Below are 25,971 nucleotides of genomic sequence, written 5' to 3'. Positions count from 1 at the left end.
TAATTCTGGCATGATATAATATATATCGGATAGAATGATATAAAGTAATTTTACTTAAATTATTTCTACATGGAAATATTTGTATTCGTTAGATCTATACATAGAATCAGAAATAGTAGAAACATACAGAGACACACAGTTTCCTCTCTGCCTGCATAGAGGATTTGCTCCAGAATACCCAACAGGCATGAAAATTTGCAGATGCTCAAGTCCTTATAGAAAATGGCATCGCATTTTTATAGCACCTAAACATGACTTTTTGTGCATCTTAAGTTATTTCTAGATGACATGTAATACTTAATGTCATATTAATTGTATGAAAATAGTTATTGCCTTTTCTATACTTCTCTTACACTGATGAAAAGAAAAGTAAAAGTCTCTAAGAGTCTGTACATTTCCCAAATCAACACATTCTTTTACATATTTCTACTAGCTGTTGGTTGAATGAACAGTATAAAATCTAACTGATATGGAAGCTGAAGTATATGTAAAAAAAAAAAAGAAATAAAATCCATCATTTTTTGTTTTCTACACAAAATTCAACTGATCTTTAAATTAGACACCCATGAAAGTAAGTGGGTAGCAAAAGGTATTCCAAGCAAATGCAACCAGGAATCAACAGAGTGTGTTAGTGACCTCATATATAACCAAACAGACTCCAGACTAAAATAATCAGAAGAATAAAAGAAGAGCACGTTATTCTAATCAAAGGAAGAATTAATCAAGAAGACATCTCTATCTTAAATATATGTGCACAAAACTCTGATGCACACAATTTCATAGAATGTGAACTTCTGGAATAAAAGAAACTAGTTAACATCTATCCATGATTTCAATATCCTACATTTTGTAATGGACAGGTCATTTGAACAAAAAGTAAACAGAAATATCAGAATTAACTGATCACAGGCTTAACAGGTATCTACAGATTATTCTATCTAAACACAAAAGAATATGCATTCTACGTGGAATTTTCTCTAACAGAGATATCCTGGGACACAAACACACATACACACACACACACACACACACACACACACACACACACACACACAAACTCTTAACAGATTCCAAAAGATAGAAATAACTCTCTACAGCCTGTATGACCATGATGCAACAATAAAACTTAAAACAAACAGCAAACAAACTTCCAATAAACTAATGAAGAACAAAGACCTCATAACTGAATGATTGATGGGTCAAAGAAGAAATAAAAAAAAAAAATTTCTTGGAAGTAAATGAAAAGGAAACCATAACACAGCAAAACTGCTGGCTCACATTCACAGCAGTTCTGTGAAGGAAATGCCTTACATTATGAAATAAAAAAGCCTTCAAATATAACTTAAAGATGCAACTCAAAAAGTTAGAGGAACAAGAACAAGCCAAACCCAAACCCAGTCTACGGCCAGAAACAATAGAAATCAGAGCAGGAGTTAATGAAATACAAGCAAAGAAAACAAAACAAAGAATTAACAAATCCAGGAGCTGGGTCTCGGAGGGGAAAAACAAGATTGGCAGACCCCTGACCCAACTAGCCAAAAGAAAGGACCCAAACTAACAGAACCAGAATAGACAAGAAAACATAACAGAACCCAAAGAATGAAGAATACTATAAGCATATAATTTTAAAAGAACACTCCATTAAGCTGAAACATCTAAAAGAAATGACAAAACTAGCTTTATCCAAGGTGTATAACAAGGATTCTCTAGACTATGAGGGAAGCCACAAGCGCTGTTGCAGCGAACATCACCTCTCCTAATGTTCATCAGACCACTATCAAAAGAATACAGATGATCATAGTACTATCACACTAACCACTTTCAAATCCACGATTCTGTGTCCTCCACTCCCCCAAATATCTGCTCCTCCTCTCACAAGCCTCTGTCAGGTAAGAACAATACTATTGTCTCAGAAGCTTAGACCAACATCCTTAATGTCTTCCTAACACTTTTATTTCTTATAACCACCAATCTTATAACAAGCAATCAGTGACTCCTCTTGATCTGCCTTCCAAAATTTACTATCAATAGAACAAACACAAACACAGTCCAGCCAGCACCCACATCATAGGTCACGACCCCATCTGTTAACTCCAATTCCAGGGAATCCAATGCCCGTTTCTGACATCAAAAGTCACCAGTAACACATGTGGTGCAGACATCCAGGCAGGCAAAACACTCATTAACATAAAATAAATCCAAAATATTTAATACTTTAAAAATATGTTTTTAAAAAGACACATTACAAAATACTATGTAGGAAAAACTATTAAAAATTTTACTCAGGCAAATTCACTATTTCTTTAACAAATAAAAGGCAAAGAATATAGAAAGTATTAAAGTTTAAAAAGAAATACATAAATGTAAAAATGTAAAAAAAAAAAGAATTAGTGAATTAGTAATAAAAAGATAGTATAACATTATATTCAAGCACCAAAAAACAAAAAACGTGTAAAACTGTATTGATTCACGAAAAGTCAAAATTATTTAAAATAGAGGAAAACTATATAATGAACCCAATTTATTGATCGCCTATCTCCATTAACAATCAACATGCAATTACTACTGCTTTAAGTACTTCCATATCAGCTTAACAAATTTATCTATCTGTCCATCTATCCACCCATCCTGTTTCAGGAACTATTAGACACACATGCCAAGGAATGTCTGTGAAGAGCAGAGGACAATTTGTGGATCAATTCTCTCCATTTACTATGTGGATTCTAGGGAATTCAACTCAGGTCGTCAGGCTTGGTAGCAGATGCCTTTACCCATCTAGACCATTTCAACAAATTTCCAACTATAAAGTTGGAAGTAGGAAGTTAGGAGTAGATCCACATTTGCTACTACTGAAAATTTAAATAAGCACAGAATACTTTATACTCATAGTTCCTTAGAAACCAAGATAGTAGAAAATAATAACTTACCCAAACTCTTCTGGTCCTTTTCGTCACCCACTTCAGAATTACTGCGTCCAGGCATTTCAAGATTCTTGAACCTGGAAGGTCCACTTAAGAACAAAACAAATCTGTGCTTTATAATATGCATTTCTGTGTGTCTAAATGTCATGATCATGTTAAAACTACCATGTTTCTTTCTTAAGAAATTAAAAGTGATGCAGTAGATCATCAAGAATGAATTTCTGTGCAGTATAAAGCAAGGACTATGATTTGATCCCATAATTGAGTCAAATCTATCTAAATGAGATAAAGAGAGAGGGGTGGGGGGGCAAACAGACAGCTACTACAGGTTTAATTTCATTTTTTGTAGACTGTCTCTTTAAAATTAGGATATGCTTGCTGGTTTCTCTTCTATTTGTAAAGGAATGTTGCTATTGGACTTGATTAAACTTATAACAAATCCATGAATTTAAAAGGTTCTAGCTAAGCTTGGTAGTATATGCCTACAATCCTAGCATTCGAAGGCAGGAAGATGGAAAATTCAAGGTCAGTTTAGGGTCCATAAGGAGGCCCAGGGCCCAAGCTACTTAACCTGTTCTCCTCTACGTAAGAATCATAGTCCCTCACACAGAAACAAACCTTCGTCTTCCCTTCAATGGCTGAGCAGTTGCTCTCACTTACTAGTCTGCCATTTCTAAAGTTTTTAACAGTTCATAGATAATACAAGTGGATTAATCTCACTTCTTCAGTGTTAGTAGATGTCTTAACAATAAATCCACAAATTCCTTGGCAATCTTCTTTTCAAAAGATAGAACCTCATTTCCCTTTTCTTGAATGTGGTCTGGACTTGTGATGACCTTAAGTTGTTAAAAGGCACTGATTTCCCTTATGGATACTTTCTTCCCTCAGACCATTTGCTTTGTAGGAAGTCAACTGCCACAAAACAGGAAACGAAGGTTGACTACCAAAAGACATCAAAGGACTGCAACCTACAGCCAACAGCCATGGGAAACATAAATGGATCCTCCAGTTGTAGTCAAGTCTTCAAAGGGATACAAAAGAGAAACACACCTCCAACCCTAACCCAGCTACCTAAGTCTTGCCCAAATTTCTGGCTCACACAGCTATAAAGTAATGCATGTTTGCAAGACAGCACCAAGAGTCACATGATATGTGGGAGTAACCTGGTACACTGAAGGGTAACTAGTGTACTGAGTGGCTTCTATTATCACTGCACTGTATACACACCTTTCTTCCCACACTGAAGGGGTAATAGTGACTGAGTGATTTCTTTATCACTGCACTGTATACACACCTTTCTTCCCACACTGAATGTTTACACACTTCCGAATTTGAAGTAGATTCCATTTGTGTCTTGCTTCTATGTTGCTCACTACGAGTCTTTAAATGAACATTCTGTGATATCATATCACTGTTTTGATCTTCAGAGCCTCTGGTAGGTCTATGAAAAAAAGTTTAAAATTATACTTTTCAAATTTATTTTCAAACATTCTCTCTTCTAGAAACAATATACAAATGATGATACAAGCAATATAAAATTGGCTATAGAAAGTATAGTTCATCATGTTCAGTTGTAAACTTAAGATTTAGAATCAGATTCAAGAAGGTATCTAGAGTTTACAAAGACTCCAAATTAAAAAACAAACAATCAAACAAACAAAAAACCAGACAGACAGACAGACAGACAGACAGAGAGGGAGGGAGAGAGAGAAAATACAAACCTGGGCTGAGACTAATAAGAAATGTGACACCAAGTGGCATTAATCTATGATATATACTATACAACTCAATACCTATCACTTCCAGTTCCCAAATGAGGAGCCAAGTTCAGGGTAGTAATGTATCTAAATGTCATCTAACTAACTGCAGAGCATAAATTTAAGAACAACTTTGTCAAAGTCCTTTATGCTTGCTCTTAGTGAATAATGCATAACAAAGCCAAACCACAAATTCTGTGTAAGAAAAAGAAAAGACAGCTATACTGTAAATAGAAGAAAAATTACCCAGAACAATGAAGGCTCTTCTGAGTTGGATCTGCGTCAATGTTTTGCAACGGCTTCCTCTGGGAAGTAGAAATATCATCATTTCCTCCAGAACCCTTTACATTTAAAGACTTCAGTTCTCTTGAGCTGATCTCTTTCTTCTTTCTTTTCGATGGAACAGGTTTCTTCTCAGTATTCTCAGATACGTGATTTCTCTTAGTCTGTTTTTTTCTATTTGGATATAAAATTGATGATTCATTCTCCTTTGAAGAATTTCCATCAACAGAACCTAAAAGATTCAACGATAATTTGAAATTACAATGTTTGTTCAAATGATCTGGCTCATTTGAAATACCAGTGTCATTACATTTACATATAAATACACATACCAATTTTGTAAGTTAAATTTGTCTGCGCCCAGAGCTGAACCGGTCCCACAGCTCTCTCTACCCAAATCCCGTGGGGGAAAGAGCTGGACTCTCAGAAGTGCAGACAATCCTGAGAGCTCGGGGGAGACCACCACTTCTGCTGACATTCCTGGCCCAAGAGAAACTTGCCTACTGCCCTCAGGGACAGGACCCTTTCGGTTTCTGCCTGTGCCCAGAGCTGAAAGTTAGTCAACAGGGGCACTGACACACACGAGAGCAGAGGTAAAATCAACTCTTCTGCTCTGACTGACCCTCCTGGAGACTTCAGGACACACAAACCCATTAGCAGTCTGGAACAGGACCCTTTCCAGTTTCTGCCTGTGCCTGGAGCTGTCCCACAGTATCTATACCCAGAACCGGCTGAAAGAAAACAGGTCTACAGGAGTGCTGACACACAGGCTTACAGGAGGGTCAAGCAACTGTCAGAGACAGCAAAACAAGCAAACACCAGAGACAACCTGATGGCGAGAGGCAAGTGCAGGAACCTAAGCAACAGAAATCAAGACTACTTGGCATCATAAGAGCCCAGTTCTCCCACCAAAGCAAATGCTGGATATCCAAACACACAAGAAAAGCAGGATTTGGATTTAAAGTCACATCTCATGATCATGACAGAGAAGGACATAAATAACTCCGTTAAAGAAATACAGGACAACACAGGTAAACAAGTAGAAGCCCTTAAAGAGTAAACACAAAAATTCCTGAAAGAATTACAGGAAAACATAAACAAACGGGAAAGAATTGAACAAAACCATCCAGGATTTAAAAACTGAAATAGAAACAATAAAGAAAATCACAAAGGGAGACAACCCTAGAGATAGAAAACCTAGTAAAGAGATCAGGAGTCATAGACACAAGCATCACCAACTGAATACAAGAGATAGAATAGAGGCAGAAGATACCATAGAAAACATTGACTAAACTGTCAAAGAAAATGTAAAATGCAAAAAGCTCCTAATCCAAAACATCCAGGAAATCCAGGACACAATGAGATAATCAAACTTACGGATAATAGGTATGGAAGAGAGTGAAGACTCCCAACTTAAAGGACCAGTAAATATCTTCAACAAAATCATAGAAGAAAACTTCCCTAACCTATAGAAAGAGATGCCCATGAACATACAAGAAGCCTGCAGAACTCCAAATAGATTGGACCAGAAAAGAAACTCCTCCCGTCACATATCAGTCAAAACACTAAACGCACAAAATAAAGAAAGAATATTAAAAGCAGTAAGGGAAAAAGGTCAAGTAACATATAAAGGCAGACCTATCAGAATCACACCAGACTTCTCACCAGAGACTATGAAAGTTAGAAGATCCTGGACAGATGTCATACAGACCCTAAGAGAACACAAATGCCAGCCCAGGCTACTATATCCAGCAAAACTCTCAATAAACATAAATGGAGAAACCAAACATTCCATGATGAAACCAAATTTACACAATATCTTTCTACAAATCCAACCCTACAAAGGATAATAGATGAAAACTTAAACACAAGAAGGGAAACTACACCCTACAAAAAGCAAGAAAGTAATCTCCTTACAACGAGCCCAAAAGAAGAGAGTCACACAAACATAATTCCACCTCTAACAACAAAAATAACAGGAAACAACAATCCCTATTCCATATCTCTTAACATCAATGAACTCAATTTCCCAATAAAAAGACAAAGACCTCAGAGACAAAGACAGACACTACATCAGAGTGAAAGGCTGGAAAACAACTTTCCAAGCAAATGGTCAGAAGAAGCAAGCTGGAGTAGCCATTCTAATATCGAATAAAATTGTTAACCAAAATTGATAACCAAAAGTTATCAAAAAAGATAAGGAAGGACACTCCATATTCATCAAAGGAAAAATCCACCAAGATGAACTCTCAATGCTAAATATCTATGCTCCAAATACAAGGGCACCTACATACGTAAAAGAAACCTTACTAAAGCTCAAAACACACATTGGACCTCACACAATAATAGTAGGAGATTTCAACACCCCACTCTCATCAATGGACAGATCATGGAAACAGAAATTAAACAGAGACATAGAGAAACTAACAGCACTTATGAACCAAATGGATTTAACAGATATTTATAAACCATTTCATCCTAAAACAAAAGGATATACCTTCTTCTCAGCACCTCATGATACTTTCTCCAAAATTGACCATATAATCAGTCATAAAACAGGCCTCAACAGATACAGGAACATAGAAATAGTCCGATGCATCCCATCAGATCACAATGGACTAAGGCTGGTCTTCAGTAACAACAAAAACAACAGAAAGCCCACATATACATGGAAGTTGAACAACACTCTACTCAATGATAACTTGGTTGAGGAAGAAATAAAGAAAGAAATTAAAGACTTTTTAGAATTTCATGAAAATAAAGGTACAACATACCCAAACTTATGGGACACAATGAAAGCTGTGCTAAGAGTAAAAGTCCTAGCACTGAGGGCCTTGTAAAGGAAACTGGAGAGAGTATACATTAGTCCTAGACAGAGCAATCAGACAACAAAAGGAGGTCAAGGGGATACAGATTGGAAAGGAAGAAGTCAAAATATCACTATTTGTGGATGATATGATAGTATATTTAAGTGACCCCAAAAGTTCCACCAGAGAACTACTAAGCCTGATAAACATATAAGAAGGACACATGATCCATTATGTTCATAGCAGCCTTAATTAGCCAGAAGCTGGAAAGAACCCAGATACTCTTCAACAGAGAAATGGATACAGAAAATGTGGAGCATGACAAATACAGAGGTGAATGCTAGCAGCAAACCATTGAACTGAGAACAGGGTCCCCATTGGAGGAGTTAGAGAAAGGATTGCAGGAGCTGAAGGGGCTTCCAACTCCATAAGAACAATGCCAAACAACCAGAGCTCCCAGGGACTAAACCACTACCCAAAGAGTACAGACCCATAGCTCCAGCTGAATACGTAGCAGAGGGTGGCCTTGTTGGGCACCCATGGCAAGAGAAGTCCTTGGTCCTGCCAAGGCTGGACCCTCACCCAGTGTAGGGCAATGTCAGGGTGGGAAGGCAGGAAGGGGTGGGTGGTTCGGGAGGGGGAACACCCTTATCGAAAAACGGGGAGGGGGGAGGGATATGATGGAGGGTTTAAGGATGGGAAACTGAGAAAGGGAATAACATTTGAGAGGTAAATTAAAAAATCCAATAAATTAAAAAAAAAAAGAAAGAACAAAAATTTGTTTCCACATTTTTTTTTCAATTGTATTTACAGGACATGTACTAGGTTTTTTCTTTTGTTTTGTTTTGTTTTTTTACTCCATTACAGACTCCCTTAAATAATCTTTTCTGTGGCTCTGCGCATTCCTCACCTGACCATCTGGAATGGTCAGTGCTGTCAGCTTCACAAGATCTAAATATGCTAGAAGATGGGTCTGGGCATGCCTATGGGAGGCTATCTTAATTGTGCTAAGTCAAAGTAAGGTGAGCAGACCCATCACACCCATGTGAGTGGCACCATTGCTTGGCTGCCATCTTGGATCCTGGATGATCCAGAGTGGAGAAAGGGTGCTGAGCAGCAGCATGGATTCACTCTTCCTTGGATCCTGAGTGTGGATGCAATCTAAACAGCCAGCCTCCTCACGCCATGTGTCACCCCTCTAGAACTGTAGGCCAAAGGAAAACCTTTTTCTCATAAGTTGCATTTATCAGAGTATTTTGTCACAGCAACAGAAAAAACATTATCCTTAAGATCTGTTTCTCATAATTCCAAATTTCTCAGTTTCTCATCTTTCTTTTTAGAAACCTATCTACTCATAGCACCTTGTACAAAAATAGTACTTGATTCTACCTATCCACCCTGCTCTTTCTCTTGACTTTACCCTACATCTGATTTTTAGACACCTATCATTATGTGAATTATTTTATCTATCTTCTCTCATAGAATGTAAATCTCCATGAGCACAGGACTTTTGACTTTACATGTTTGTCCACAGCATATGTCTACCTACAGAACACGGGAGAACTTTACACTTCAGTTGACAATAGTGAATCAATTTAACTTCCTCTCCATAAAAGTTCCCTATATAATGAGAATAAGTCACACATCACCCCATAGAGAATGTCTGTAGGGACCCTCAATAAGGAGAATTTAAACAACGATACTTACCTTCACTTGGTTTTACCAACCACCACTCAGACGGATGCTGAGAAGTTCTACGACCTCTCCTGGAAGCCAAAGTTACTTCTTTGGGAACAGATTTCCTCTTGGACTCTCTAGAAAAACATTTCTTTCTAGATTTTTCCTTATTAGCTTGGGTGCTGTCCTTTTCTTTCTTATTTCCTAATATAAGGAAAAACCATTAAAAACTATTCAAAATTTAAGTTTTCAGAAGTTCACAAAAGACTTTAAATAAATAAAACTCAATTACAAAACCATCTTACATTTATCCGATGAGCTTTTTCACCACTGTTCCTTTAAAAGAGGACATGTTTTCTATAAGATCTGTGATTTTCTGTCAATTAAATGTAAACATTGCACACTGCTTATTGTAAACTAAAAGAGGAATACGTGTGCATGTGCAATGCAGACACATGTGTACAGGTGCACATGTGTGCAAACCAGAGGACATCCCTAAATGTCATGTCTTCTCATTTATGCATTTATTTATATTTTATTGAGAGAGCTGCTGCCTGTAACTCCCGCTTAGGCTAAGCTAACTGACCATTGAGCCCCAGGGATCCGCCAATCTTTGCCTCCCTAGCACTGGTATTACAAATGCATGAAACCACAACAGATATAACTTTTTAACTTGGGGTTTGGGGATCAAACTCAGGTCATTCTGCTTGGAAGGCAAGCACTGAGCTGTCTATCTCCCTAAGTTGACTGTCTTTTGAAAAACAAAACATTGTTTCTTTGTACTTACCACTACTCAAAAATAAGACAGGAAATTATTGCCTTTCACTTTAATTGTTTGGAAATCTTATTTCAGTAGAAGACATTGAATATGATTAAATTATAAACCTTGAAATGAGGATACTTTAGATTAACCCTACTGGCTCAATCCATGTATCCTGAAAACTTGTGATCAGACAGGAACTGGGATAATAGCAGGAAAAAATTAGAAACTAGACATTGCTAGTTTTGATCATGGATAAGATCAAGTGTAGTATGATGGGTAGATAGAAAGGATAGAAAAAGCAAGGAACAGACCTTACACAAACACACCAGAAGGAACAGAGATACAGAAACATCTTTCAGTCTCTGTTTCAGTTCCATGGTATTTCTGACCTAAAGAAATACGTAAGATATTTTTTAAAAGGACTGGAGAGATGGCTCAGCAGTTAGAAGCACTGACTGCTCTTCCAGAGGTCCTGAGTTCAATGCCCAGCAACCACATGGTGGCTCACAACCATTTGTAATGGGATCTGATGCCCTCTTCTAGTCCAGAAGCAACAATGTACTCATATACATAAAATAAATAAATAAAGCTATTTATTCATTTAAAAAAGATTTAAAAAATTTTAAATGTGTTGTTTAATCTACTAAGTGTGTAGCAATTTGTAACAATAAAAAAATCATAATCAGTATAGCAAGATATCAGAACAGTATATTCATTAGCCAGTCGCTATTCAAAAAATATTTATGAAGCTATAAAGCTCTACAGCAGTATTGGGCACAGATTTATTTTCTGGTCTTCTATGATCATCCTATACACACACATAATTATGTCAATCTACATGCCCTATAAAAATGATCAAGTGGCAGAGGAAACATACCATTCACTTGTTTATAGTCTTTCACTTCTCTGTGTATGTTTCTGCCCTGATTTACCTAGAGGATCCTGAGAAGGACGCCAAGAAGGCCAGTGAATCTTCAGAGGCGCTTTCTGTTGCTTACCTCCTAAGGCTAAGGTGAAATCCTACCAAGTGTAAATGGTGCAGGAGTACTCACTCTCTGAATTACGATGGACACTTACCAAGAGCAGGCACAGGTTTCTTGGGGGTAGGCTCGTTCCTCACCTCTTCATGGTCTTCCATATTTCTTTTTGAATTTATTTGTAACTTGTCTTGGCCAATTTTTGACATATTCCTATTTTCAGTTTCATTCTGTCCCATACTGAGCTCTTGAGCTATGTTAGGCTTAGATGGTCTTCTCTGCTTCTGTTTCACAGTCCTTTTCCGTGCAGATGGTTTTTTCGCATTCTCAGAGTGCGTTTTATTTTCTGTAGATCTACAATCATTTTCCAACTCATTTGTCAAAGTAGTTCCCAGTTTTTCCTCAACAGAGAGCTGAGCTTCCTCTACTGGGCCAGTCTTATCAGTCTGTGTGTTACTTACCAAAGTCTTCTCGGACAGACGATGAGGTTTCTCTCTTGACTTCTTACCTTGAGGCACTGCAATGTTTTCAGGAAATGGCATGTGGTGGCCTTTCCTTGGTATCACCACCCAAGGTTGACTTGAAAAGCTTCTATCTGGCCCATCAATAATAAATTCATCTTCTAATAATTTCATATCATTCGGAGGATACGGAGGAGATGGAACTGCTGCTGTGTGCCTAACAACAGAACTACAACAAGCATCAACACTTAAAGAGACGGAAACTTCATCTTTGTTTAATAAAGTATTTTATATAGGAAATACCATCTCTATCTGTTTAAAAAAGCAGCTCACATGCTTCCTCAATTTTCTCTTCATCTTCCCTCCATTTTACACTAAAAGCAGATCATAAAAGTCTAAAGCTGGGCATCTTCTTTAATGCCCATCATTAAATACACACACTAAAACCTTGAAATTCACTACTCTTTACTTATACCCCAAATGTATTTACTTACATTAGAAAATGCATGTCATATTTATATATGTTTGATTAAGTTATTTGAACAGATACCTGATTTCTTCATATCTAAAACATAACATGATTAAATATAATAAACCACCATACCTAATATTTTACAGAACAATAATATAACTGATCTTGAATGGTTTCTTGATTTTTTTTCCATTTTTATCAGAACTCCATTCATAATATCACCAAATACATAGATGTCAAATAAAATACAATAATTATACATTCATATAAATGAACTACAATACACAAAATTTGATCTTAAAGTTCAACTCATGCTTATTTTCACACATAGTTCAATATTATAATAATGGTTCAGAATTGACTGGGATACCACAGGCATAAGAAATACCGTGCTACAAAAACAGGGAAAGATAATTAATTATGAAACAGACAATGCCATACAATCTACTTTCATGAGGCTGTAGCCCTCTGTCCCTGCAACTCTAGTTCTAAATTTATTGCACTAAAAAAGCATTATCATACTTGCATGTACTCATCATGAATAGACAGCTTTATCTCTAATCGCAGTTTATAATCTGGCAATATTATCGTGAAGACTATGATACATTTGTCAAGACGGAGTCAGTCCTAATGAAACGCAAGGATGCTGGAGGATGACTAGGGAGAGACACATGATGCTAGAGAGCACAAGCAATCACTGAGCTGCCTCGTGTGACTGCAGAACTCACTCACGACATTATCAAAATCAACACTTGAAAACATGATTATTCTCTCAGATATGGTATAAAGTTCACAAACATATTTGTCTCAGACAGTGCATGGGACAACATGGATACCAACATGCTTACACCTCTCAGATGTGTGTGTGTGTGGGGGGGTGCTGTGAGACAAAGACCAAACAAACGAGAAATTTCATTCACCATAATTCAATGTTATAAAAAAAAACTTCCTAGTGTGTGTATTAGCACTCAGTTAGAAAAAAATAAAAAAATTTAAAAAACCTTCTAAACTGGAAAGGTGTCTTAATTAAGAACCACTTACATAAAGTAATAAAACTAAGGGCAGGAAGTAAAAGTTCAGAACTAAACTTGAAGAAACCTAGAAGCCTCTTCTAGACTCTAAGAGAAAGCAGTAACTGCCAAACAAACATGGACTTGGCTTACACACTGCAGTGTGCAATGCAGAACTGTTCACTAGGAAGGGTAAGAGGCACTTGATTGCTCCCAACAAAGCAAGCAGTAGTACTCCACATTAACTGCCATTAATTTTAGGGGTAGCAAGGCCTTAGAAATCCCTATGTGCACATTATTAATTGAATCAAGTTGTTTAAGCAGATAGAACACATTAAATTTTATTTTAGGACAACTTTAGCCATCAGAGAAACAGGTATCAAAACTCTGAGATTTCATCCTTTGCTAACCAGAATGCCTTAGATTTAAAAAAAGACAGCAAATATTGGCAGGATTGTAGGGAAATGGAGACACTCTCTGCTAGTGGGAAAGCAAATTAGTAGACTCACTATAGAAATCAGCATGGTGATTCCTCAAATAGCTGAAAACAGATCTAGCATATGAATCAATCATACCACTCGAGTATATTCTCAAAGGACTTCTTCTCTATTACAGAGACACCTGCTCATGCATATCCAGGAGTCTCTGTATCACAGCTGGGAATAACAGGATAGGACCATGGGTCTATTTTGTTGGTGTGGAAACTGAAAGAATAGTTAAGAGGGACAACCAGGGACATCATATTGTGCCACTAGAGGTGAAATTCCTAAATTCCCAGTGGCTAGAAAACAGAAACATCCTGTGTCTACCAGCTGATAACGGCATATTGAATGAGATACATGATCACAACTGAATATTATTCAGCCATTAAGAAAGTGAAATGTTTTTTTTTTCTTTTTTTTCTTTTTTTCGGAGCTGGGGATCGAACCCAGGGCCTTGCGCTTGCTAGGCAAGCGCTCTACCACTGAGCTAAATCCCCAACCCCAAGAAAGTGAAATGTAACATTTCTGTATTTTGTTCACTTGTGGACAAAAGCATGGAAAACAGGTACAATAATAAGTCCTCTTGCAACTCCGAACTCATGGTTCAGTATGATTTTTCTGATACATACAAAAGTTATCTCATATACACACACAAATGAGAGGAAGGAGAGAGAAAGAAACTGAAACTATGAGATTCAGCGTTACCCTGTAACAGGGCAATAACACCCTTACTAGCCACCACAGACTAACAAAAAGCCAAGTGCCAGGAATGGGTTGCTTCTTTAGCAGTTGTTGGCCAGTTAGGGTCCACAGACTCCCAAAATTACAGAATATTGTCAGTGCTGGTTGGTTATCCTTCAGAATTAACAGTAAGTCCCTATTGCTAGAACATAAAATGACTCGCCTCACGATGGGCTCACTGATCCGATCATGGCATGAACAGCACAGAAGTAACCAACAACTTCCTGACTGGATTAACTCCCACTCCACAAGATGAAACCCATACCTGGCACTGCGGCTACATAGGTCATAGGCCCTAGGGGACAGCATGCTAGCTTATTCTCTAAATAGACATATTACTAAACTGAGTCCTATTGGATTTCATTATGTCCATATGTGAATGACTCTCTCAACACTCCTCAGTGAAACAAGTATTTGCAGGAGACAAAGGAGACCTACAACGGGTACAGGTACACAGAGAATTCAAGAGTGGAGAGTACAGCCCTGAAGGGTATCTGTATTACATCCCCTCCTCTCAAGAGATCAAGGAATCACCAACGGGGAGAAGGGAAAAAAAAGGCAAGAGTCAAAGAAACAGCATCTTCCAGACGTAACAGGGCAGCTACATCCATGAACTCATAGTGCTTGTGACAGTATACACAAGATCTGTGCAAACTCACACCAGCCAAGGTAAGCACCAAACCCCACCCTCACCCAGGAACTACTGGCAGCTAACAGCGGCTGGAAGAGGGGAAGTGGACTTTCTCTAAGAATGTAGCCCTAGTAAGTCAACCGTGCCCCAGTGGAAGGTCACATCCAAACAATATATGGGCAGCACAAAAGAGACCTGAGGCGTTAAAAAAAAAGGCCACAAATCTGCACTCTAGGAAAAGACGGGCTGTGGATCTGAGAAGTCTGGGGTGTCATATAATGGGGAGGGGTACAAATGATCTAAACACATTATTAAAAAGTCTAATAAAATTTTTATAATTGAATAAAACAATAAAGAAAAAGATTTCTGTATTAAATAACACTGGGAACCCCCAGATGTGGTACACAGAATAAAACAGAAGAAATGTCCAGAAGAACGGTTTCATAACTTTACCTGCATTTACTTTTCCTGTTGACAGTTTCTAAATACAACTCTGAAAAGCTCTTTTTAGATTGTGGTTGAATTTCAGAGCTCAGATCGTCTCTCTTCTGAGAAGTTTCTGATGATGTCCCTTCTTGTTCCTCGGATATGCTATCCTCTACTTGTGATGCACTGCTCTCTATTTCTGCTGTGTTCGAAATAACTTTATCTTCGAAGTTTAGCCTGAAAGGTTGAGACAGTAAGCCAAGTTCTCACGTTACATAAATTACACTCATTACAAAGGTCTTCTAATAACAAAGTACCTTAAATAACCAAATTTTTGTTTTGCATCCTAATAGCAAAAAGGAAAGCTCTAAGAAGTGGACCTGGGTTTATAACTCTGTCCTGGAAAGGACCTAATAACTTACCCTCGCAATCACAAATAATATGTAAGAAATATAAACTGTTTCTTTCAAGAAGTTAAAGATAATGAGGTGGAGAGAATATGAGCATTTATATACATAATATGTGTGTGTGTGCCCATGTACACATGTATGCTTGTGTATATATAAATATATGTACACATGTGTGATATACATGTATAAAAATGTCAGTGAAAATTATCTTGTAAAATAACTAAAACAAGTTAACTAAACAAAAGAAATTACAGAAAACTTCTCATTATCACAAAAGAAACTGTCTTATTTACTGTGTGTCTGCACATATGATATATAAAGATGCACACGGAAGCTAGAGGACAACTTGGGGAGTCAGATTCCTCCTTCCATCCTTATTTGGCTTTCAGAGATTGAACTCTGGCTGCCAGACTTGCACACCAAGTGCTGAATCATTTCATCAGCCCCAAAATGAAAATATTTTGCATATACTATAAAACAGTTAACCCCTAAATTTCTCTGAGGTACACTTTAATCTTTCCTTACTGCTAAATAAAAACTAAGCCTAAGCAACATGTATCATTTTTTCTCATGTTATCTCTTAGAACCTTGCTTCAAATCTACATAAAAGGCTAAGTTAACATTTTTAATACAGGGATAAAACAGAAGCATAATTATTACTACTTAAATAAAAATTACCTTTTCCTGGTTTTAAAAGAAATGTCTGTATTTGAAGACTGCATATCTGCTGAACGCCTTGAAGTCACTCTTTTTTGGCCACCAGATGAAATAGCTTTCTGTGACCCGGACACTCTTGCACCCAGAAGAACCACAGGGGAGCCACCAGGTAAGTACAATTCATCAGACGCACCATGGTGACCTTTTACTCCTTTACTTGATGTTTTGGTTGAGTCTGGTGTACTTTTGGAGACCACATCAGTAGACAGAATTTTCTGATGAACTTCATTAGCCTGAACTAAAACGAAATTATATGTTAGTTTGCAGTAGTTAAAAACAGTATTTAAATCAAATGCATTTTAAAAAACCAACCATAACATAATTAGAAGTTTGCCGAGAAGAGCTTTTCATTAAGTTTAGATTCAAAGCCCTCTGATTAAAATACCTAAGTATTTTAAGAGTACTAAGTACCTCAATTTACCAAACTAATGAGCTGAGACATGGACTTGGTCCACACTAACTGTGGTTGTGGAAAGACTGAAATCCTCAAACACAGGAACTTCTAAATTTATGCCAAAATCTTGAGATATAAAGCTTATGCACAGATAAAATAATGAAAAGCAAAAGAAATAATGAGATCCTGCTATATTTAGGCTAACAGTTAGATGAGCATACATATATATATAGGCATACATAGCACATGTATGTAAGTACACGTGTTCATACATGTATCTATATGCACATACACATATATACATATACATAATATACATACATACTTACATAAAATCACCTTCAGACTGCAAATAACAAAGTAAAATGCCTATTAACTCACTGCTTTATTAATATTGTTAACTCACTGCTCTACAATGTAAAGATATAAAAAAATTAAATATAACAAAAACGGGCTTTTGGTTCAGTGATGAGATGTCATTTTCCTGCTCCTCCCTCCGAATCCAACTGAATTCCTTGGAAGCCATCCATACATCAACAATAACAAGGTTCTGAAACTGGAAAGTAGAGAAACTGCCTAGAAAACTGAATATTTAAGGAACAATTCACAACATAGTCTCTTGGGTTTCCTGTTCACCTCTCATTTGCCCCTGGCACCTAAGAGGTCTGAAACCCAGAACCAACAGTAAAGGAAGGAAGGAAGGAAGGAAGGAAGGAAGGAAGGAAGGAAGGAAGGAAGGAAGGAAGGAAGGAAGCAAGCCATATTATCTCAATAAGAACACAGTCCTAAAGGAAAACTCCAACCCTTGCTATAATAGCATGGGCTCTATAACATGGAGGCTCCATTCTGCCTGATGTTCTAGGTTATATCCTTCAAACTTTAGCATCTTAAAGGGCATTTAGTATCTGTATATAAATATATATAAAGATAAAATAATATATAGTAAAATATATAGTACTGTATATCTGCATATATATTACCATATATTGTATATATATGCGTGTATATATACATATATATATTGTACTAGATATGTGTGTACATTATATATATAGTAAAAGACAAAAAAATTCTCAAAAAATGACTACATGAAACCCATACTAGTTAGAATTTTTAACAGTTATTGGGAACTGAATAAAACTGAAAATTCAAAGAAAAATTTTGTGAATGTCAACCAAATGAATGAAAATATTGACTTTGAATCATACATCTTATAAACCTAGAGTGTTAACACTACATTGACATAGTAAAAAAACAAATGATGTTAAAGTTCAAAAGTGTGTATTAAATTGAATAGATTCAAGACAAAAAAGTAATAAATTCAGAAGAGAAAGATTAATTAATGAATGTATCTGACAAAACAAACATGAAATATTTATCACTTTATAGATAAAATCAAGATTGTATTGGATTTTACTGTATAAAATTCATATGTACTATGCTCCCCAAAAAATAATAAAATTAACATTTTATATATTTACTACTAGGGAAAAGACTGCTTAATCAAACTAGGAAACTAGACAACTTACAACTGAGAATCACACATTCTACAGTTAAAATAAGTAGTTTTAAGTTACATGAGTAGAATATAATTCCAGCTATCATGATAGCCAACACCCTTCACCCCAGTACTCAGGAAGAAGGGACAAACTGACCACTGAGTTAGAGGCCCACCTAATCTCCACAGTGAGATCCAGAGCCACATAGTACGATCCTGTCTCAAAAAATAAATGGGGGTTGGGGATTTAGCTCAGCGGTAGAGCGCTTGCCTAGCAAGCGCAAGGCCCTGGGTTCGATCCCCAGCTCCGGAAAAAGAAAGAAAAAAGAAAAAAAAGTAAATAAAAATAATTTTAGGACTGGCAGATTGGCTCAGTGACTAACAGTGCTTACCAAGCAAGCCTGATAACCAGAATTCAATCCCTGGACGCCAGGTGCCTGACTGTGAAAGGAGAGAACCACCTCCACAGAGTAATCATCAGACCTCCACATGCATGGTACATAATCACAGTGCCATAGGCACACAAGCAATAATAAGTAAAAACTTTAAATACTTATATGCTTAAGTCCATAGTCTAGTGATCAGTTAGAAACAGATATGGCCCATAAGACAATCATGTCACATCCATGCTTATAGTTTTCACATGTATGAGCACCAAGGAAGGTATGGAGGGGGCCGAGAATTCCCCCAACAAAATGGTGGCTCAATGACTAAATTTTTCATTTACATCTTTGAGTCTTTGAGTCTAGCTCAAATAGAATAGTACTCTTTTAATGTGAAACAAAGATAAGGAAAATGTTAAAAAGTAGTAGCACCTATCCCAAAGAGAAAGAAAAGGCAAAAGGGAGAAAAAAAAAAAAAACCACAGTCCCTAACCACACCAACCATACCTAGCCTGACTCCAATCTTGTATCCTGACACACTGTGTGCATCACCTGTATCCTGATACACTGTGTGCACCGCCTCTGTCCTGAAGCTTTCTAATTGACATGTGTACACTACCAACCTGGTTCATCAGCAGGGTCACTTGGTTTTGCAGGAACTTGCAAAGAAGCTTCCTTCCTCCTTGAAGAAATCGGAACTGATTCTGAATGTGATGCTTGGCGCTGAGCACAGAAGAAATACACTTAATATACTTTTATTATATTGTCAATTCTAATTAGACACATGCTTTTAAAATTGGGGAGAAACTCTAAACAACAAAATAGCTGAACAAAGAACAACAAAGAACTACTGAGCAGAGAGGAAATAAACACGGGATAATAGTATAATATAGTATATTATCTCTAACACTTAAATATAGTATAATATAACAGTATAGTAACAGTATAAATAACAGTATAGTGTAATATCTATAACATCAGACATGGTTACATGTACAAAAAAGCAAGTTCATAGAAATACATAAAGATGTCATTAACGTAAAGTTAAAAAGGTAAAAGAAAATATGAAACAACACAATATTTCTCTCTGAACCTGTTGGGGCAGTCTGCCGTAATGGCCTGTAGTTAACACTCTCTTTGTTTCCTTCTGGATATGCTTGATGGACAGGTGATGTCCATGGAACCAACAACACAATAAAAACAGACTTAGTATCAAAAGGCTTTCCTGAGATAAAGGAACATGCATAGCGTGTCTCACAACCACCTATAATCCAGCTCTAAGAGGAACCAGCGTCTCTGGTCTCTTCAGGCACCTGCACTCACAACAATTAAAAAATAACCAATAATGATAACAATAATAATAATAATAATATCAATGAAGATTTTTACTTTTATTCACATGTGTGCCTGTGCCTGTGTATGAAGATAGTATGGAGGTCAAACAAGGAGGTCAGATTCCCTGGGGCCTAAGTTGGCAGCGGGGAGCCAACAACAAGGTACTGAGATTGAACCCAGAGCCTCTAAGAAGAGGTTAGCTATACAGTTACAGCCCAGCAATCAAGATGGTGCTTGCCAGCCTTGGCAGTATGCCTACATTGAGTCACCTTCCAGGAGAATAGTTTGCTTATCAGTTTTTAATAAACTTCACATCTAGAATTATATGATCTTCCTAATTAGCACTATGTTTCCAAATAGTATGCTTTGGAACACTACCTTCAAAACCTTTGTAAGTAGGAGTGTGGCTCAGTGATCCAGCTATGTGTTTGGCATGCCCAAGGCCCTGGGTTCAAACACAGTGCTTGGAAAAAAAAACATTCTAACTAAAAGTGCACCACATCTAGATAACAAGTCAACCTGTCCTTTTGAGGAACATAATTATCAAAAATAGTTTCTGTGGACAGCAACCCGTCCTATCAGTCTTTAGAAAACCCTAAACTTGTAGTCTGATCAGGAACTTTAAAGCTATCCATTTTCCTAACCCTCTAAGAACTATTTTGGAAGAAATGAAAATGATTGCTATAATTTTGTATTTGCTTTTTTTAAAAAGATTTATCTATTTTTATTTATACAAGTACACTGTAGCTGTCTTCAGACACACCAGAAGAGGGCATTGGATCCCATAACAGATGGTTGTGAGCCACCATGTGGTTGCTGGGAATTGAACTCAGGACCTCTGGAAGGGCAGTCAGTGCTCTTAACCACTGAGCCATCTCTCCAGCCCTCCAGAACTTGGAATTTGGAATTCCCAATTTCAAACACTAGAAATGTCAAACTAAAATTTTATAATAGCTCCAAATTTTACAAAATTCAATAGAAGCATAGGATTCTCTTTAAATAAAACAGCTACAATGTACCTAAGAGCACTGTTTAAACATCATTCATTAAGTACCAAACCTATATCGGTTCTCCCGTTTGACTTACCTCTTTGCCTGTTGACTGAACATAAATGTCTTTCTCTTTAGGTGTTGAACAAGACAATGACTCTGTAGAATCTGTAATAAAAATCATTGACAAGACTTATAAAGTATGAAGTAGAGAAAAACCAAGTTGGGCAAACTAGAGTGCAACTTTCAAAACGACCCTCAGCATCCGGGTAGAAGAGCTAGGTAGATTCCTGTGAATTCAAGCCTAGCTTGATCTACATACCGAGCCCCTATCATAAAAGATTCTAATTGAACAATTAAAGTCAGTGGTCCTCAACCTGGGGTCATGATCCCATTTGGGCTCATATAGCAGATGATATTCTTCATAATAGATACTTATGATTTATATCAGTAGCAAAATTAGTTATGAAGTAGTAAGATGATTTTTACAGTAGGTGGTCACCACACCATGAGGTACTAATGGTCACAGCATGAAGAAGGTTGAGAACCACTGCTCTACATGACCTGTGAAGAACTGTCTGTCAGTTAACTCTTCACAACATAATTCGCCAAAGGAACAGAGACATCAATGCAATATTCAAATGTTCTTACAAACATCGGAAACAGAAAAGAAAAACAAATTCCTGAAAAAGTTCAGTTCTTTTCAATCTATAATGAAGAGGTTTTTCTGCTGTCTTACTTTTTGTGCTAACAAAATTCCTGAAACTGAATTAGGGACGTAGCTTGGTGATAGAATGTTTGCCTAACCACAATGCCCTGGGTTTCATACTCAGATTTGCAAAATAAATACAGGAGACTAAGTGATTTAAAAAGAACAAAGGCTCCACGGGTTTTGTACCTAGCAAGAGTCTTTATTTTACCAGGAGAACAAGAAACAGAACTAACAGAGCATGAGTCCACTCCTCAGAGACCTCGTCTCTGAGCACCGCTTCACTGGAAGCCAATGTCCCAGCCCGAGACGTAGGCTATGACAGGAAAGCACAGCATCTGCCATCTCTGACTCCCTCATCACGCTCGGCACCCACAGTGCTGTTTGTGATCGTTTACTATTTCATAATAAATAAACGTAAATTACTTTGCTATGAAGTAATAATACATCATCATTTTATAATAAACAAATGTAAATGTTAATGACCTCAAATTCAAATGATCCCTAGGATTCTATACTTCCTTCCATTATATTTTTCCATTATAGAAATGCTTGGATATGTAAATATCTAACTTTATCCCTTTTTTCAGAATCTGGAATAGTTACATATGCGGCATAAGATTTTTCTTAGGTCTAAACACAAGCATTATGTGCATTTTACATGCACTTACACCAAAGAGCTGAAGACAATTTTGTGCACAAAGTGAGGTTTGACATTATTTTGCATTTGTGGTAAGATATTCATTTGGAAACTTCTATATTTCAAAGCACTTATGCTTTTGGATTTTCACATTAGGGACATATTTTCTTTTGTGAAAAATATGGCTCTATGGAGTTCCAGATTATCGGAACCTAGTGTGAATTGCAGATGGCATATACGTGTGGCTGCGTCAGGATGCTCCTCAATATACCAAAAGGTACAAAACGGACTGTTAATGATTACTCAAAGGTATAAGGAAGTTGTTCTATAGATTTAAATGGTAACACATGTTTTCATCTATACCTATCTGAAAGGCCATTAACGAGCTGAGGGGTTTGCAACCCCACAGGAAGAACAAGAAGACCCCGCAGAGCTCCCAGGGACTAAACCACCATCAAAAGAGAACACAAGGAGAGACCCATGGTTCCAGCCACAAATATAGCAGAGGATGGCCTTGTCAGGCATCAGTGGGAGGGGAGGCCTTTGGTTTTGCCAAGGCTCGATGCCCCAGTGTAGGGGAATGGCAGGGTGGTGAGGCAGGAGTGGGTGGGTGGGGGAGCACCCTCACAGAAGCAGGGGATGGATGGGAGAGGGGAGAACTGGGAAAGAGGATAACATTTGAAATGTAAATATATGAATATCCAATAAAAAAATACAAAAAAAAAAGAAGAAAATAAAGTAGTCAAAAGAAAAAAATTGTGTTCAAAAGAATACTGACATACATTGGTAAAACTTCTCAGAAAGGGTACATCTAATAAATGGTTTCAATTTTAATGTACTTGAAATCAGTGAAAGCAAAAGATAAAGGTAGCCCCAAACTCGCTGATCCCGGCCCACAGCTCACGGCTCCCAAACCCCTTGGGAGAGAGAGCTCACCCCCCGGACAGGTGGGCACTCCTGAGACTGCAGAGCAGGAGACACCACCAATACTGCCCACCCCTGCCCACATCCCTGGCCCAAAAGGAAACTGTATACGGCTTCGGGGAACAGGAAGATAGGGGCACTTGAACGGCAGATCCCCTGCAGTCCAGACACCGCCCGGACCTGAAGGGACCTGGTCAACGGTTCTCTGCACCCAAATCCCGTAAACCTTCAGAGGGGCAGACACGCCTGGGAAGCCAGAAGAGACTACACTCTGCCCACATTTCTGACTCCAGAGGAAAACACCTAATGCCATCTGGGACCCCGGTGCACGGGGGCCCACGGGAAAAGGTGGCGTAGGCCCTCCTAGTTGCCGCCCTTACCGAGAGCTCAAAAGCAGGCCCCCACGAGCAACTTGAGCCGTCGGACCACAGGTAAGACCAACTTTTCTGCTCCAAGCAACCTGCCTGGTGGACTCAGGACACAGGCCCACAGGAACAGCTGAAGATCTGTGGACAGGAAAAATTACACGCCCAAAAGCAGAACACTCTGTTCCCATAACTGGCTGAAAGAAATCAGGTCTACAGCACTCCTGACACACAGGCCTATAGGACAGTCTGTCAGAAATAGCAGAACAAGGTAACACCAGAGACAACCTGATGGCGAGAGGCAAGCGCAGGAACCCAAGCAACAGAAACCAAGACTACATGGCATCATCCAAGCCCAATTCTCCCACCAAAGCAAACATTGAGTATCCAAACACACCAGAAAAGCAAGATCTAGATTTAAAATCACATTTGATCATGATGATGGAGGACTTCAAGAAAGACATAAAGAGGGCTGGAGAGATGGCTCAGCGGTTAAGAGCACCCGACTACTCTTCCAGAGGTCCTGAGTTCAATTCACAGCAACCACATGGTGGCTCACAACCATCTGTAAAGAGATCCTATGCCCTCTTCTGGTGTATCTGAAGACAGCTACAGTGTACTTATATATAATAAATGAATAAATCTTTAAAAAAAAAAAAGACATAAAGACTCCCTTAGAGAAATGCAGGAAAACATAAATAAACAAGTAGAAGCCTATAGAGAGGAATCACAAAAATCCCTGAAAGAATTACAGGAAAACACAATCAAACAGTTGAAGGAATTAAAAATGGAAATATAAGCAATCAAGAAAGAACACATAGAAATAACCCTGGATATAGAAAACCAAAAGAAGAGACAAGGAGCTGTAGATACAAGCTTCACCAACAGAATACAAGAGATAGAAGAGAGAATCTCAGGAGCAGAAGATTCCATAGAAATCATCGACACAACTGACAAAGATAATGTAAAGCAGAAAAAGCTACTGGTCCAAAACATACAGGAAAGCCAGGACTCAATGAGAAGATCAAACCTAAGGATAATAGGTATAGAAGAGAGTGAAGACTCCCAGCTCAAAGGACCAGTAAATAGCTTCAACAAAATCATAGAAGAAAACTTCCCTAACCTAAAGAAAGAGATGCCCATAAGCATACAAGAAGCCCACAGAAATCCAAATAGATTGAACCAGAAGGAAACTCCTGCCGTCACATAATAGTCAAAATACCAAATGCACAAAATAAAGAAAGAATATTAAAAGCAGTAAGGGGAAAAGGTCAAGTAACATATAAAGGCAGACCTATCAGAATCACACCAGACTTCTCACCAGAGTCTATGAAAGTCAGAAGATCCTGGACAGATGTCATACAGACCCTAATAGAACACAAATGCCAGCCCAGGTTACTGTATCCTGCAAAACTCTCAATTAACATAGACGGAGAAACCAAGATATTCCATGACAAAACCAAATTTATGCAATATCTTTCTACAAATCCAGCACTACAAAGGATAATAAATGGTAAAGACCAAAATAAGGAGGCAAGCTACACCCTAGAAGAAGCAAGAAACTAATCGTCTTGGCAACAAAACAAAGAGAAGAAAAGCACACAAACATAATCTCACATCCAAATATGAATAAAACAGGAAGTAATAATCACTATTCCTTAATATCTCTCAACATCAATGGTATCAACTCTCCAATAAAAAGACATAGATTAACAAACTGGATATGCAATGAGGACCCTGCATTCTGCTGCCTACAGGAAACACACCTCAGAGACAAAGACAGACACTACCTCAGAGTGAAAGGCTGGAAAACAACTTTCCACGCAAATTGTCGGAAGAAGCAAGCTGGAGTAGCCATATTTGATTCTAATATCAAATAAAATCAATTTTCAACTAAAAGTCATCAAAAAAGATAAGGAAGGACACTTCATATTCATCAAAGGAAAAATCCACCAAGATGAACTCTCAATCCTAAATATCTATACTCCAACTACAAGGGCACCTACATACATAAAAGAAACCTTACTAGGGGTTGGGGATCTAGCTCAGTGGTAGAGCGCAAGCGCAAGGCCCTGAGTTCGGTCCCCAGCTCCGAAAAAAAGAAAAGAAAAAAAGAAAAAAAAAAAAAAAGAAACCTTACTAAAGCTCAAAGCACACATTGCACATCACACAATAATAGTAGGAGATTTCAACACCCCAC

The 25,971-nt window shown here is 37.7% G+C and overlaps 1 protein-coding gene across 4 annotated transcripts in view; it reads right to left on the bottom strand.

Annotated features, from left to right (window-relative positions):
- The window catches only part of Cenpc (centromere protein C), a 59,880-nt gene that overhangs the window by 19,829 nt on the left and 14,080 nt on the right, over positions 1–25,971 (bottom strand). For 2 of the 4 annotated variants that reach the window (XM_087582960.1, XM_087582961.1), the window contains exons 1-10: positions 23,787–24,616; positions 21,231–21,301; positions 19,433–19,532; positions 16,496–16,772; positions 15,435–15,644; positions 11,285–11,874; positions 9,475–9,648; positions 4,925–5,192; positions 4,216–4,362; positions 2,928–3,010 (exon numbers count right to left, since the gene is read on the bottom strand). In XM_087582960.1, coding sequence (XP_087439086.1) covers positions 2,928–3,010; positions 4,216–4,362; positions 4,925–5,192; positions 9,475–9,648; positions 11,285–11,874; positions 15,435–15,644; positions 16,496–16,539 — 1,516 coding nt within the window. In that variant the 5' untranslated portion in view covers positions 16,540–16,772; positions 19,433–19,532; positions 21,231–21,301; positions 23,787–24,616. 4 annotated transcript variants of the gene reach the window in all.

Source organism: Rattus norvegicus, chromosome 14, assembly GCF_021556685.1.
Source record: "Rattus norvegicus strain SHRSP/BbbUtx chromosome 14, alternate assembly SHRSP_T2T, whole genome shotgun sequence".
Taxonomy (NCBI): domain Eukaryota; kingdom Metazoa; phylum Chordata; class Mammalia; order Rodentia; family Muridae; genus Rattus; species Rattus norvegicus.
This window is presented reverse-complemented; position numbering and strand designations above follow the sequence as displayed.